Source organism: Gymnogyps californianus, chromosome 1 (genome assembly GCF_018139145.2).
Source record: "Gymnogyps californianus isolate 813 chromosome 1, ASM1813914v2, whole genome shotgun sequence".
NCBI classification, from domain to species: Eukaryota; Metazoa; Chordata; class Aves; order Accipitriformes; family Cathartidae; genus Gymnogyps; species Gymnogyps californianus.
The window spans coordinates 137,068,739-137,083,720 of record NC_059471.1 but is presented as its reverse complement, the minus strand read 5'-3'; the positions used below and the strand labels follow the sequence as shown (position 1 = coordinate 137,083,720).

Below are 14,982 nucleotides of genomic sequence, written 5' to 3'. Positions count from 1 at the left end.
AAAATGAGAATAGCACCTATTAGGTTCATTTATTCTGTTTTGGTCAAGGCAGCAGTGTTCCCCCTGGGAATGCATTAGGATGCTCAAAAAGACACTGAAATCAGGATACGTTATTACTGATTTCCCTCAGTTTAATTAATATTGGACAACTTGAAATCAAACATCTTTCCTTTCTCTTCACTGTAATTCTGTGGCAATTTGTGTATCACTTCTGGAGTATCGCTGACTTGGCCAGTGTTTTCATGCAGTTCCAACAGTACAGCACGCCAGCCCACTTCTGTCCATTGAATATATTTTGTATTGGCAGACAGCTTCTAAAAGATAAGAAAGATAGAACAATCCTTAGGCCTCATGCAGTTATTGGGGATTTATTATATATGCTCTGGGTGAGTTAATCAGAATTTAGAGACGCAATTATTGTTTACCTGCAGCCTAAGCATCATCTTTATGTTAAGCACTCCCTGAACTATAGGAAACAGTATAGAATAAGCTGCATTTATTTTGTCTTTAAATCTTCTTGCACTTCCCTGCAAAGCACTGACAAGTCTGAAATCTTCAGGTTCCGTAAAAGAGGCAGCAGACTTTGATTAAACAGCTGCTCCTGTTATCTGATTTAATGGTGACGATGAACTGAATGTTCTTGTGATCCAGAAGGTTTCCAAAGCAGTATGCTGATTTGTGAGCTTGCATTTAGAAATTGCCTTCATCCTTCAGAGAAATGCAGTGAATCATTGGAGGGGGTGAAAAACTACAGCTGTTGAGTGGCATGTGGTGGTAGGCAATACCTAGCAGTAGGCACAGAAACTGAAGGGGATATTATCTGCAGTGGGAACATCAGGAGGAGATGGCATGTAGACAGAATATAACCGTCCAAATTCGAGCAAGGCTGGCGCTGCAGAAATACTACTCTTCTTTTTATATGCCATGACTGAAATGGAGAAAGGGCTGATTCATTCTTTCTCTGCCTTTGCATTATTTATGCCAAAGTAAAACAAGTATAAAATAACTCTCATTGGGTGGAGTTTTACACTCTCTTTGCAACAGAACAAACAAATGCAGAATTGTTCCTAAAACTCTTACAAGACAGCCTTCGTCTTAGATGGGTTCTCTGAGAAAACTTTCCGGTTTGTGTCTTATCAGGGTTTGCTCATGTGTGATCTCTCATGAGACGATGCATATTTGGACAGCCAGCTAGCATCCTCTTGTTAGAAGACAAGATTTTTACAGACATTAATGCTGCTAGTACCCAGTTCTGAACATAAGTCGTTGCGAATTGAGTTCCTACGGTCCAGCTGGCTCTCACCAACATCTTTGTCCATGATTAGCTTTCTCTGTCTAGAAATCTATTCTCTGGCCTAGACTACATTGCTGAAATATGCATGTAGTTGGGTGCAACTGAGAGAAATTAAATTACATTATCATGTCCTAACTTCTGTTAATTTGCTCAAGTTTCAGGTTTATGAAGGATGTGCAGCTGTGTGTTAAAATACATAAAGTCAAGTACAGAGTGTGCTGCATAGTGGGGAAAGCTAATGATTTTCTTATCACTTCTTTATCCCTAAGAACATCGAGGTTTATCTAGATTTGGTTGTCACATAAGCAGAAAGGTGGTAAACCCTTAGTCAAACAAGAAAATACTGCTATTAGTATCAATTTAATCTTTCATATGTCTTTTTCTTTTAGTATGTTTAATTTATGTCACACAATTTCTGCTTTTACATAAGCACTGGGCAAATCAAAGACAGAATAATCTCTAGGAAAAGAAGAGGCCATGATAGTAAAGAGATTTACAAACTCGGTGTTACTGGCAAGTAAGCTACAGAGTAGAGGAAACACCCAAAAACCACAGAGCTCCTGAGAAGCCAGCTGGCCCATCCACCTGCCCCAAGGCGGGTTCAGCTATTCCCTGCCTTTCCTGGCAATGCTTATCTCGACAGTTCTTAAATGCATCCAAAGGCGGTGGCCCACAGCATCCACCAGCAATCTGTCCCAGTACTTAGTCATTCCTGTCAGTAGGCTAGTCACCTTTGAAGTGTGGTTATCCTTTGAAATCTAGATTATACCTCTTCAGATCCCACAGCCTCTCTATTCTATTTATTCTTTCTACCCTTCTCGTTGTCACTTTGCACCCAAAAGGTGGTGTGTGGACTTTTTGGATTTAACTGTTACTATTATTTCAGTTGAAGTTGCTCAAATACAATAATGGTGGCCAGCAATACAAAACCCTTAGAACAGATGCTTCTAAAACTTAAGATGATTTTTTCAAATCCTATTCCAGCAAACATAGTGTTTTGAAATTCAGGCTTCATCTTCTTTGCCTGTGAGATTTACCAAATAAAAAGTCTCCAGGTGGAACCTGCAATAGCTGTCTGCTTTCAGGGCGCAAGCAGAACTGCACCTAGACCTGCTATACTGTTATCAGTGACTCTGAGCTACTCACAGAGTAAAAATGGGAACTGAGGAAAGCGCTGTTTTCACATACGCACCTTTCAGGTGATGACAGTATTGATTTCCTTTTCCTTTCAGAAGGTTTGTATACAGTTGTCTTGCTGTTCAGGGTACCTGCTATCTCGGATCTTAGGCGAAGCAGGGTGCCAAATGCTGGTTTTGGACAAGTCATCAGACAGACCAGTATATGGAAATGTAGGGATCTTTTTGTTGGACTGATGCACAGTCTTGTCATTCTGCAGAAGGCTGGGCAGAAAACATGTATTGGAAAGAGCTATGGATCATACTCTTAGAAAAAAAGGGCTGGAAGACAGCTTGAGAGGCCAACTAGTTGCACACTTGTCCAGTCATGCAAAGTTGCTGGTGGCAGTCAGCAGCTTTAGCAGCATGGGTTATTGAGGTTCCCCATCTTTCCATCCCAAAGGCAGTTCCCCAGAGGACTCATCTGACATGAACAAAGAGTGACAGTAGGCAAGGAGCAGCATAAGGAAGAGGAGGAGCCAGAATGTGCCCTGCTCCCCTCCTCTCCTCAAGTTCTTTGTAGAACCATCAAGAAAATTGCTTGAGTCCAATGCTTCACAGGCTTTCCCACTCCATACTCTGCCCTCCTCCTTAGCTCCTGTTATGGTCCTGCAAGCAGCCCTAGAGAGTGGTTGCAGGAGATGTGGAGATACAGAAATTTCAGTGGCTGTCCCAGGAAATGAGTGGTGCAGGGAAGATTCATTAATCTCTTCAGTACAGTGCATTACCTCCTATATTTTTGTTCTGTTTCCCCATGAGGTTTTCCCATGGGAGGGAACAAGTGAATTAACTATTTTATCATCTCACCTGTGTCCTCCCTCTGAAAGAACCAGGCATTCTCTTTTGTGCCAATTTCATTGACTGATGTAATCAGACTGGCTACTAATCAAAGTGATCTCAGTAGCCTAATTCTGTACCTGATCTCTCTCTGTTTGTGCTTCAAGGTCTTTGACAGGGTCCGAGAAGATTGCCCTAATTTCCACGAGAAGATTAAGCCTATTAATGCTGAACTCACTCAGCCCAAGCTGGCCATCAGTGCTGAAGATGAGGAGGAGCTTCTGACCCGGGTCAATATTGTCTTCCACTGTGCAGCAACAGTTCGCTTTGATGAACCCCTGAAGTATGTCCTGCTTTCTGCTTTCTGTATTTGCTAAGCATGATTCAGAATGCACAATAGCCCATAACACACCGTTCAGTGCATCTCTTGTATAGCTGCGGTAATAATTCTCCATTTACGTTTTCACGCTACATGTGGTTCTGTGCTGAATGTGCAATGTAAATGCTCTGAAAATGTCATGTGCATATGCACGTCAAAAGTGAAGTATCTTGGCAGATTTCCATGGAAACAGAAGGAAGTACTGCAAGCTTGGGTTGTAATATAGTAAGGGAGTTAAGTATGACCTAAAATTGGGATAGGGAAAAGTGTGTTTTAGGTCAAGAGGGAGATGTTTTGGCAGAACTAGCTGGAGACAGCTTGAAGTGAAACTATGTTGTGTCTGTCTCTAAAGCTAGTGTTAATGGCCTTTCTTTGTCACTGAGTAACTGAAGAGGGAAATGAGATGTTGTTTAAGAAAATAGCCTATCACAAGCTTTAAAATATCCAACAGTCGATGTAATTAACTGTTTACAATAAATGCTCAGTTTCTGAAGGAGCTCCCTTGGGAGTGCCTGTCCAGGCAGGCTTTCCATTAAGAAAGAACAGCAGAAATAAGCCACTAAACCAAGATGAGATGTGTAAGTGCTTGTATGCAAATCGTAAAGGTCAATAAACTGAGGTGGATGATCTGGATTGCCCAATCTTCACAGTTTTTTTGAAAAACACTAAAGCTGTGAGAGCAGAAAACACAATTAATAATGTCAGTCTTCATTTGCTCATACGTAGACTAAATAGATATCCACTGTGTCCACCATAAATAATTGCTTTTTGCAACAACTGATTAGAGAATCCACCAGAAAGGAAGCAGCTCTTGATTTAAACTTGAGCCATGTGTAGAACCTGGCTCAAGATATAAGTAGCAAAGCACTGCACTGCATTAATAGCCATAAATGTTCTTAAATCAATACACGAATGAACATCCTATAAAAATAGGTCGCAGTGGCATGTAACATCAAAGGGAAACTACCTTTTTAATAAGGAGGATAGCTAGAAAGAACTTAAAAGAAAAAGTTAAAATGGTCATCTGCTTGCAGACAGTGTAGAAACTATTTAAAGGCTGATTACATGTGATCTCTCAAAATCTGTCTAACAGAACAAGGAAAATCCAGTATGATTAAGCAGCAAAATACGAGAAGTTGTTAAAATCAAATTATTCCTAGCTGAATAATAAAATACATCATATGGGTAAAAGTTCTAGCATGTTAAATGTGAAAGTACAATATTGCCACTCAAATAAGAATTTTGAGCAGCAACTTGCTAATGACACACACACAAAAAATATTTTTTAAACACGGCAGAAGTCCAAAGCCTACCACAGAATATGTAGAGCTGATAGATAAGGGAGGTGCAAAAGCAGTGCTATCAAGATACTAGAAAAGCAGCAATAGAGAAATGAAATGAGTTACTGGCATCAACATGCAGTACATTTAGGGAATTCTCCAGATGGAACTCTTGAGGGCAGAAATCTGGGAAACTGTGTTATATTGAAATATTAGTAGATGCAGTTTTAATATAAGTAGAAAAAACAAAGAGTAACAAATCACCAGGGTTAGATGATATTCCCCTAGAAGGCTAAAGGAACTCTGAACGTCTCCAGAAATCCGTGCTGGGCCCGTATTCTGAGCGCAATTCTGTTCGCCCCCTCTCAGAAGGGATACAATCGAATAGAAATGTACATGGAAGAGTAACTTTCATATGAAGGGTAGCTAGAGTAGAAGTATTCATCCTGCTAGAAGGGCAGGAGGAAATAGAAATTTATAGAAAATGCTATTATTTAATAGCAGCATGCTAAAAAAAAAAAAGTATCTCTGGCTTTAGATGTTGTGATCCAAACATTAATCATACTCTTAGCTTCTGTTTTCATTCATCTGGACTATTTATAATTTCTCTTCAATGTTAGTGTAATTAATTTCTTTACTGTACACTGTACTTGATAAGATTATTCATAATCTTGTACATGTTGTTGAAAGCTTCTACTCCTGGGCTGAACAGATTGCATATTCCTTAGCCTTTTCCCTCCTATGCAGGAAGGTCTTTCTTCCAGTACAAAGCATGCAACAAAGTTGAACGTCTGTTCACTAAGATCCATTGCAGATAGTCTCTAGGACAACTTCTAGCTATGCTGGGTGCTTCAAGGTCAACCTTGCTAACCAGGACTCTTTTTCTCTTATGCTTATCAGTTCTCTTCTCCATTCCTTGGGAATTTAAGCTGTTATCTCTAATTGTGTCTTCTTTCAGGATGAATCTGTTTTTCTGGGCCCAAGGACACTTTGCTGCTTACTGAAACCATGTGTTTATCTGGTTTCAGCAGTGGTCCCTTAAGCAGAAAGTTGAACGGGTACCGTAGGAACCATAATGCCTCAGTGGTCACGTGTGTTGGAAATACTTGTTCCAGGAAGGGGTGGCAAATATGTCAGATGTAGCGATGTTAGTGAAATGTTACCTCTGATCCTTTGAATTGAGTAAAAATATTTGAGAGACATTCTGTGGCCAGAACAGCAAATCCAACAGCATTGCTCTGAAAACTGGTTTAGCCCTTGCATTTCATTGAAGCTTTCCACTCTGCTGTGACCCCATCTCTTCCCTTACTTGCCTTTTCATTATTTGGGGTTTGGAAAATGCTCAACTTTGATATATTCTTTCCAGTGAAGTGCATTTTTTTTCTTTCCCCTGCCCTCTTTAGACATGCCCTGCAACTGAACGCAATGGGCACGCAGCGGCTCCTAGAGCTGGCCCGGCAGATGCAGAACCTCGAGGCCTTCATCCACATCTCCACTGCCTATGCAAACTGTGTCCGGAAATGCATAGAAGAAGTCATCTACCCACCCCCAGCTGAACCCAAGAAGCTCTTCGATTTAGTAGAGTAAGTAGGAACTGCATCGCCTCTTCTGACTTTGTTTTTGCTTCATTCTGCAGAAGACCTCCGAATTGTTCATATAACCTATCCTGTGGGATTTCTGTTCATAGTTGCTGTTGTTGCTGTATGGCCTTGTCTGTATGCACTATGCCAGCAAGAAATGCTGGCCATAATAAGACCGAGACCAAGGGAAGAGAGAGCTTTCATTCTAGGTGGTTTTGAGGGGTGCTTTCCACAGAATGCCATCCAGTAAGTCTGTCCTTTCTGGATTTTCTCTTGAAACTAGCTTTACTGAGGTTTTTTGAAAATAGAAGAAACAAAGACTCTGTTTTGGAGCCTTTTTATCTGGAGAGGTGCTGAAGTCACGCTTTATAAACATTTGGTTGAGCTTAACATACTTTTCCAAATACAAAAGTATTAGAAAATAGCATAAACCACACTTAATAACCTCATGATTTCAGCTACCTCTAAATTTTTCCATGCACCATTTTAATAAAGACTGTGTGATTTCATGGGAGTCCAGCATTGAATAAGTTATGCACGAGTGCATTTGCTATCAGGAATGGAGTTGTGATTCTTCTTTCTGTAAGACTCATCTCTGTTGCTACCTTAGTAAGAACTGAAATTTTTCATATACCTTGTATTCATTTCTTTATCTCTTCAGCTTCCCAACGTTGTTTCCACCTGTTTCAACAATCCTGTGGTATTAAACTGGAGTTATATGGGGATGAGTCAGAAACAGGCTGTTTTAGAAGGAGTTCAGTGTGAGAATCCAGGACTTTGAGGGAACAATAAAAAGGCTTGTTTAACTGAATTTACTGAAATGAAGAATAATTAGAAAGAATAATAAAATCTGATGATAAAGGCCCCAGGACACCTTCCCTTAGAAGAATTTTCCCACAGCTGTAACTTTGTTTTCATTTATTTTCTAGTGGTATTCCACTTGTGTGATATAAGCAACTGACCTGTGAACTAGTAACCCAAAGAGCTGGTATAAAATCTTTCTTCTCCTTCATTTAGGGTAATAGGAGATGACATGAATTAATGTCCAGCAGGAGAACCACTGAGGTTTTATATCAAAAAATTGTTTGCCAAAAAAAATAATTGGACTAAGCACTACTCCAGAAAATTTAGTACAAATCAGTGTTTTCTTTTTTTAATTTTTCCAGTAGCCCATATTCTTGGATATGTTTACTTCCAGCTAGTAGTCATCTATCATTTATCATTTATTCAGCAAGTGGAGCGTGATAAAAACGTAAGAGATGCTCTAGTGCATTACAGCAATGGGCTGCCTTGCCCAGTATCTTTCCCGCAACAGTGGCACTAGGAGATGCTGTTTAGGGTAACTACACAAGCCTGGATACTTTTTGCAATCCGTTCCCCTTGTAGCCTCCCAGAAACCAGAACTGTAGTATGAGAGGTGTTACATCCTATTATTTTTTGACCCATTTTTTAATCCATTAATTTGTTTAATCCCTTTTTGAACTTTCTGGTACTCTGTCTCTGCAACCCCTTGTGGCAGCAAGTTCCAGAAGTTTACTAACTAACTGCTGCATAAAGACGAGCTTTCTTTTACGGGTTTCAAGCTGTCATGCTAATAGTTTCGTTGCATGTCCCATAGTTGCAGCATTGCAGTATCTGCAATATTTCCCCTATTCACTACCTCTGCAGTTCTGTAAATCTGTATTGCATTCACCCTGAACCTTCTCTTCTTCAGCCTGAAGGGTCCCAGCATTTTTACTGTCTCCTCATATGCCAACTGATCTGTCTGCTTGATGATTTTAGTTGCCCTTCCTCTCTGCCTTTTTTTAACTCCACTCCCTCCCTGAAGTGCAAGGGCCAAACAGAACTGCATGCAGTACTCAAGGTGTGGTCACTCAAAGTTTTATTTAAATAGCTTCCAAATGACACCATTGGTCTTGTTCTCAGTACCTGATGATGTCCAACATTTCATTGACTTTTTTGTCTGCTGCTACTCATTGACTTGGAGATTTCATAGAACTGTCAGCTATGCTTCCAAGAGCTCTTGCTGAGCTGCAACTGCCAGTTCTGAGTTCAGCAACCTCTAAGACCAGTTTAGACTGCTTTTCCCTAATCCTTACCTTTATTTACAGTGAAGCTAATCTGCCACCTTTTTGCCCACTGACTCAGTTTTACAATGTTCTTTGGCGTTCATCGCTATCAATAGTACATTTCACTGCCCCAAAAAGCTTACCATCACTTGCAGCTTTAGAAACAATTAGTGTTGACGGCTCAGATAAAAAAGACTCCAGCAAAGGACAGAATGCTAATCAGAAACATGCAGAAGTGCCTGGCTACCCCAGAGGTTGCTACTTCAGCTGATTCATTGTCGTGGTTTAACCCCAGCCAGCAACTAAGCCCCAGACAGCTGCTCGCTCACTCCCCCCCTCAGTGGGATGGGGGACAGAATTGGAAGGGTTGAAGTGAGAAAACTCATGGGTTGAGATAAAGACAGTTTAATAGGTAAAGCAAAAGCTGCACACGCAAGCAAAGCAAAAGGAATTCATTCACTACTTCCCATCGGCAGGCAGGTGTTCAGCCATCTCCAGGAAAGCAGGGCTCCATCACACATAACAGTTACTTGGGAAGACAAATGCCATCACTCCAAACATCCCCCCCCTTCCTTCTTCTTCCCCAGCTTTATATGCTGAGCATGATGTCATATGGTATGGAATATCCCTTTGGTCAGTTGGGGTCAGCTGTCCCAGCTGTGTCCCCTCCCAACTTCTTGTGCACCCCCAGCCTCCTCGCTGGTGGTGTGGTGTGAGAGGCAGAAAATGCCTTGACTCTGTGTAAGCACTGCTCACCAATAACTAAAACATCCCTGTATTATCAACACTGTTTTCAGCACAAATCCAAAACATAGCCCCATACTAGCTACTATGAAGAAAATTAACTCTATCCTAGCCAAAACCAGCACATTCATATAAGACACTAGGAATTCATTTGTCATAGTTTGCATGTGCAGCAGAGAGGATGATGTTTGAAAGAAAGGTTGAGTGACAGAGGATGGGCTTTCAGATGTGTTCTTTGATGTGTTTATCTTGGTAGTATGTTTGGTTGTTTTTTCTTAGCAACATAATTAGAGATGGGTTTTCTTGCTTTTTTACTAGATTTTTCAATTTCTTTTACTGTTTTTCCTATGTCCCGTACTCCAGAAGTTCACCACCTTCTGGGACTTTTAGTCAGACAGAAATCACAGCACGCCCTCAGCTAGGATCGCATCTGTTTCTTTATAGTGTTTGCAGGTAGCATTATAATTGCTCACAGCAAAGACAACCATTGCTTTCAAAGGCATTGAAATCAGGTGGGCCTTGTTGAAAATCACTGTCTCCAGTGTCATTGGTTTGGAAGGTGTTCTGCAAATCAAAGGCAATATATGAAAGAGATGCATGGGGCTGCAGAGGGTGTGAAGGACCAGGACAGGGAAAGTCCCTGGGATGTTGGGATGACATAGGCGGAATGAGATAGAGAAAATTCTGAGAGCCTGTGAAGGGCAGGGGATTACTTGGAGGGAGAGAGAGAAGACAAAGTAGGGTTGGAAGGAGATGGGAGAGATGCACCTTTTATTATTCACTATGTAAGTGGAAGAAATAATATGTGGATATCTGGATACAGAAGGTTTCAGAGAAAGGAGATTAACAGATATCAGAACGTTACCTTCAAAAAGAGGGGGAGGAAAAAAGTAGACAAGGAAATATAAACTCCCTTCAAAAAGGAGGAAGAAATACAGGCCATGTTTTGCATCAGCCAGCTGTGAAAGCTTCCCTTCACAAACAACCCTTGTCTTAAAGTGCTCTTCTGCAAGTGCATTAAGAGGCATGATCACACAACTGGATGCAATAACAGATCCATTTAACGATGCTTTTGGCCATGCACTTGATATATGCTTATGATTCTTTATTCAGTTGAAATCCCAAGTAGGACTCCCAGCTGTTTCTTTTTCTGTTCTTATCCTCCTATTATATCCCTGCTTTCCAGTATTTTGATATTTAACCTGCAAGTAAAGCCTTAGGCTTAACCTGTGTAAACCAAAAGTCACACTTCTAAGTGCTGCCAGGCCAACAGAGGAAGCATATAATCTGTCACATCAAGCAAGGTTTGCCTTAATCTAAAGCTGAGGGAAATCAGCTTCGAAGGGTGTGCTGAGGTAAGGAACACAGCGCACAGTGAAGTGTGGGCTGAAGCAGAACTGTTTTCGTTATTGCAGAAAATGTAGATCCGTCATCACTTACAAGAAAGAGAGTGTCTTATTAATGCAAAGTGATTAACACAGAAAGTTATGTTTCCTATGGCAGAGTAATTTGGTGCATATATATGGTGAAAGAAGAGGTTACTAATTGTTTAATTTGCATCTCTTGTTTCTACCGGGCAATTGCAGCAGTGAGCAAAAGCAGTAGCTTTGTGATTTAGCATTTCAAAATCTTTAAAGTAGGTCACAGAGGAGTAGGAACAGTTCACCTCGCTGAACTGTCAGCTCAGCAGTCCTGTGATGGTAATGCTGGTAGATCAAATCACCTGGTAGGATGGTACACTTGAGACAGGCAGGAGTGTGGTCCTCTTGATGACCACTTAAAGTAATGCAGAGGCCTGTCTGGAAGGATGAGGGCAAGGGGAAATTGCTTCTCCTTGTACTTCTACACCTGTCTTTGCTTTGTGAGAATGCTAACCTGTAAGCTCCTATTATTTAAATAAAAGCAAAAAAAAAAAAAAGAAGGGAAAAAAGACTTGTATGCAGCTTAATCTGAGTTCCCAAATGAACCTAGTCTTCCTCCAGGCTCCACAGAAATAGACATTTCCTTTTGGTAGGCTGGTAATTAATTACTCGACAGATTCAAACAATGGCAATTTAGCTGAGACCCTGAGGAGGCTGGGTTCAATGGCTGCCTAAACAGGCTTTGTAAATTAAGTCAATATTGTGTGCTGCTTATAGCCTCTGCGTAGTTCAACTTCATATTTTATGCTTAAACAATTTTTCTGCCTTATTTCTGAAGCATGGGACTAGGGTTGCAAAGGAAAGTATTTGTGCCTCCATAAGGCTTTTTTGATTTATTAAAAAATAATTTCTATATACTAAAAACTGTCAGATTCTTTTTAACTCATTCCAAAACTGAGATTCACTGAATTCAACCCTCGCCTGCAAACTGTTTTGCAGTTTCAGTGAATCAATGTTTTCTCATACAATAGTTTTTCTGTAGTATTTCCATCTGTGTCTAATGAGAGCCATCTGAAAAGCGGTGTGCCTCCTGAACCACCAGGTTTTTGGATGTTTAAGTTGATATGATCAAGTAATTCTCCAGCCGTGACAGTCTCCACCTTATTCCTCTCCCCTTGACCTTCACCTGTTTCTGAAATTCAAGGTAAGGAGGGGTGAAGCAAGGATCTGCAGGAAACAGTATCCTTGCAATGCCCCTGAGAAGAGCACACGCATTCAATCCGAACTATAAGTCCATTGACTTAATTACAAATTGGATTATACGAGTTAATCTTTGATTCTGTGGTGTAACACCAGACTACTGAAAGCCTGTCAGGGATTGGCAGCAGTGTGCAAGGGCTCTGGAAGTACAGCCAGTTCCTGTCCTTTAGACCCAAATGCTGGCAGGACCAGTGCAGTCTTGATGGTGTGCCAGGGAAGAGCCTTTGAGCCTTAGGCCCTCACTGCAGCACCGAAGTGGTAAGGGCCACTTTTTAAAAGGTATATGCATAACTACTTCTGATGGATTAGATACTTGAATACCTTAAAAAAAAATACTCAGTGGGGTTTTTTTGGTTTGTTTGTTGGGTTTTTTTAAGCAGCTTGCACTGACAGTTTCCTAATTTCCTATGTGAAGAAACCCATGGAAAACCAGTAGGAAGGAACATCTAAAACTGTAAATAGTGCTACTGGAATGATATCCCTGTAGTACGTTGTTCTAGCTTTTGAGACCTTTGTAATGCTACTCGACTTAGTAACTCAAGGTTACCAAGAATCTCCTGAAACGTACATGGGAGGATATAGGGACTGTGTTGACTAAGGATGAGTGCTACCTAGTGAGAGTGCTAGGTTGGAAAGCTCCATCAACCTGTAGACCATGGCTACATTTTTACGTTACAGATTGCAGTGAAGCATAAAGCACACAAGAGATTGCTTTAAAATGAGATTGTATAGATACCTGAAGTTGAGCTGGACATCGTAGCATGAAGCTCACCAGGGTTATTTTGCACTTTGAAGACAAAAGCAACCTTTCTCCCACAGAGCCGTTCTAAATCCACACCAGTTGCTCCTTGCTTTGTCTTAAATGGCCTTGACTTGCTTATCCTTTGTTTCAGGTGAGGATTCCTGTCTCACTGGTCTTTTTTGCCTCAGTCTTTTCTCTCTCTGCATGGCAGATAATGACGTTCTTGTTGTTTCCTGTAGGTGGTTGGACGAATCTATCATTCAAGACATCACACCCAAGCTGCTTGGGGACTGGCCCAACACTTACACCTACACCAAAGCCCTGTCAGAATACCTGATTCAGCAAGAGAAAGGAAACTTGAACATTGCTATCATCAGGCCATCCATCGTGGGAGCTAGCTGGCATGAGCCTTTCCCAGTAAGCATGAATACATAGCAATTCCCTACTGAGAGCCCTTTGATGCAGCTGTAGCTACAGTACTGTCAGGAATCTCTCCCTACTTATAGCAGTGTCCACTTGAGAAACAGATACTTCAGTTCATAGGAAAGCTTGTGGAAGAGGTGGAGGACCTGTGCTGGAGTAGAACAGCAAGCCTTCTTCAGCATCTTCAGGAAAGACTCTCGTCTCTAAGTGAAAAGAACACATTTAAGCAATAATAACAATATCTGGGATAATAATGGTGCAAAATGCTGGACTTGCAACTGACAGTCTTACACGCAGAGGGTCGTGCCCAGACAGACACACAGGGGAGTTTCTGTACTAGCTGGGGAAACACAAGATCTGAGGGTTGATCATAGTCCTGATGCATTCTGGTTCGAGTCTTTCCATGGTCTAGTCAGCCTATTAATGAGGTCCTAATGAGCACCCTAGACCTCACGTGGTCCTTGAAAGCATTTGATAATGTCATGTGCAGTTACCTAGTATCTCTGTCTTATGTTGGCAATCGTTGAATTCATTGGATTCACACTCGTATGGACCTGTTGTAGATACAAATGTCAGCCACACAGTAATTAAATGCAGCTGTACTTTTGGACTGAAATAATTCACTAAGCTAAATATACTGGTAGGAATAATGTGCCCTAACATTGCAGCCGAATTGGAAAGGCAACATAAAGTCACCTTTGGCTTTCATGCAGCTCGAAGTGTGCCAAAGATGGCTGAGATATAGCCGAGGCTCTGGGCCAAGCTCCCCATCTTGGAAAGACAGAGCGAACTCTGTTAGGTGTCGTAACCTGCTTTGGGTCAGATAGCTCATCACTGGTCTTAACTCCAGCTCCCTCCCACAAGTGGCAGTTTCCCTGACCTGAAGTAGGATGGGATTCAAAAGTGGAGTGGTATTTTTTTTTCTTCCTTGCCTTAGAAATTAGCTGGAGTAACCAAATCAGTCTCAGTGACCTCTGCATATTGTACGTGGAGGGTATATAACACACTGACTGTTTTCAGCAAGTGTGACGGCACCAAGACACTGTAGTGTTTAAAGCCAGAGTTTATTCCTGTAGCCAAGTTATTATAGGAAAGAAGGGGTTTCTAAAACCAAAATTAGATTCTGTTGTTGATGGGTAGATTGCAGACAGAATGAGGTATCATACACTGCATCCCCTATTTAAAATCAGTTAGGTACTTGATACTGGTTAGCTTCCTGGCAGCTGTCCCAGATAGGCTGGCATCCATCTTAACTGGTGTCTCGTTGCTTCTTTATCTACAGCACAGCATTATAGCCCTTTCACCATTTCGAAGCCTGTGTAAGCAACATGTCATTGAAAGAAATAGTAATCATTCTTCTTTTTTGCAGGGTTGGATTGACAGCTTCAACGGGACAAGTGGAATATTTGTTGCGGTATGTCTAGTTATTATTTAAGCTCCCCTTAAAGTGGAGTTTGAGTTACTAAAATTGCAACTCTAAAGTTACTCTACAGAGCCACGTAGAAATTGTGCGCAAAAAAGGATCATAGCAATTTTCATGTCACACACTTGCCATACCTCTATATGCCTGTAGGACCCAGAAGACTGACTGTTTATGCTGCGTGCAAAAAAGGACATTGAAAGAGTATTCATGTTGCTGGTTCACTAAACGTGAATTGCAGTTTCTAAAAACTAAAAAACCCTAAAGTTTTGGACAAATTTGGCCAAATTTTCAAAGAAAGGGCAAAAGATGCATCCGTGAAACTAGGGTAATTCACAGATGTCAAAGCTTGAATCTTATAAGAGAACTTAATTTTCCAGGCCAGATTACCATACCATCAATACAAGGCAGCATTATTTATCCTTTCATTTCTCTTCAAATGTATTGTTGCTAAGTCCACTGCTGTAGTTTGTGACCA

General features: G+C 41.1%; 1 protein-coding gene across 2 annotated transcripts in view; it reads left to right on the top strand.

The window, feature by feature from the left end:
- Positions 1 to 14,982, top strand: part of FAR2 (fatty acyl-CoA reductase 2) — a 159,594-nt gene that overhangs the window by 115,157 nt on the left and 29,455 nt on the right. For both annotated transcript variants that reach the window (XM_050904280.1, XM_050904288.1), the window contains exons 3-6: positions 3,414 to 3,589; positions 6,309 to 6,488; positions 12,901 to 13,078; positions 14,454 to 14,498. In XM_050904280.1, coding sequence (XP_050760237.1) covers positions 3,414 to 3,589; positions 6,309 to 6,488; positions 12,901 to 13,078; positions 14,454 to 14,498 — 579 coding nt within the window. The remainder of the gene's footprint in view (positions 1 to 3,413; positions 3,590 to 6,308; positions 6,489 to 12,900; positions 13,079 to 14,453; positions 14,499 to 14,982) is intronic.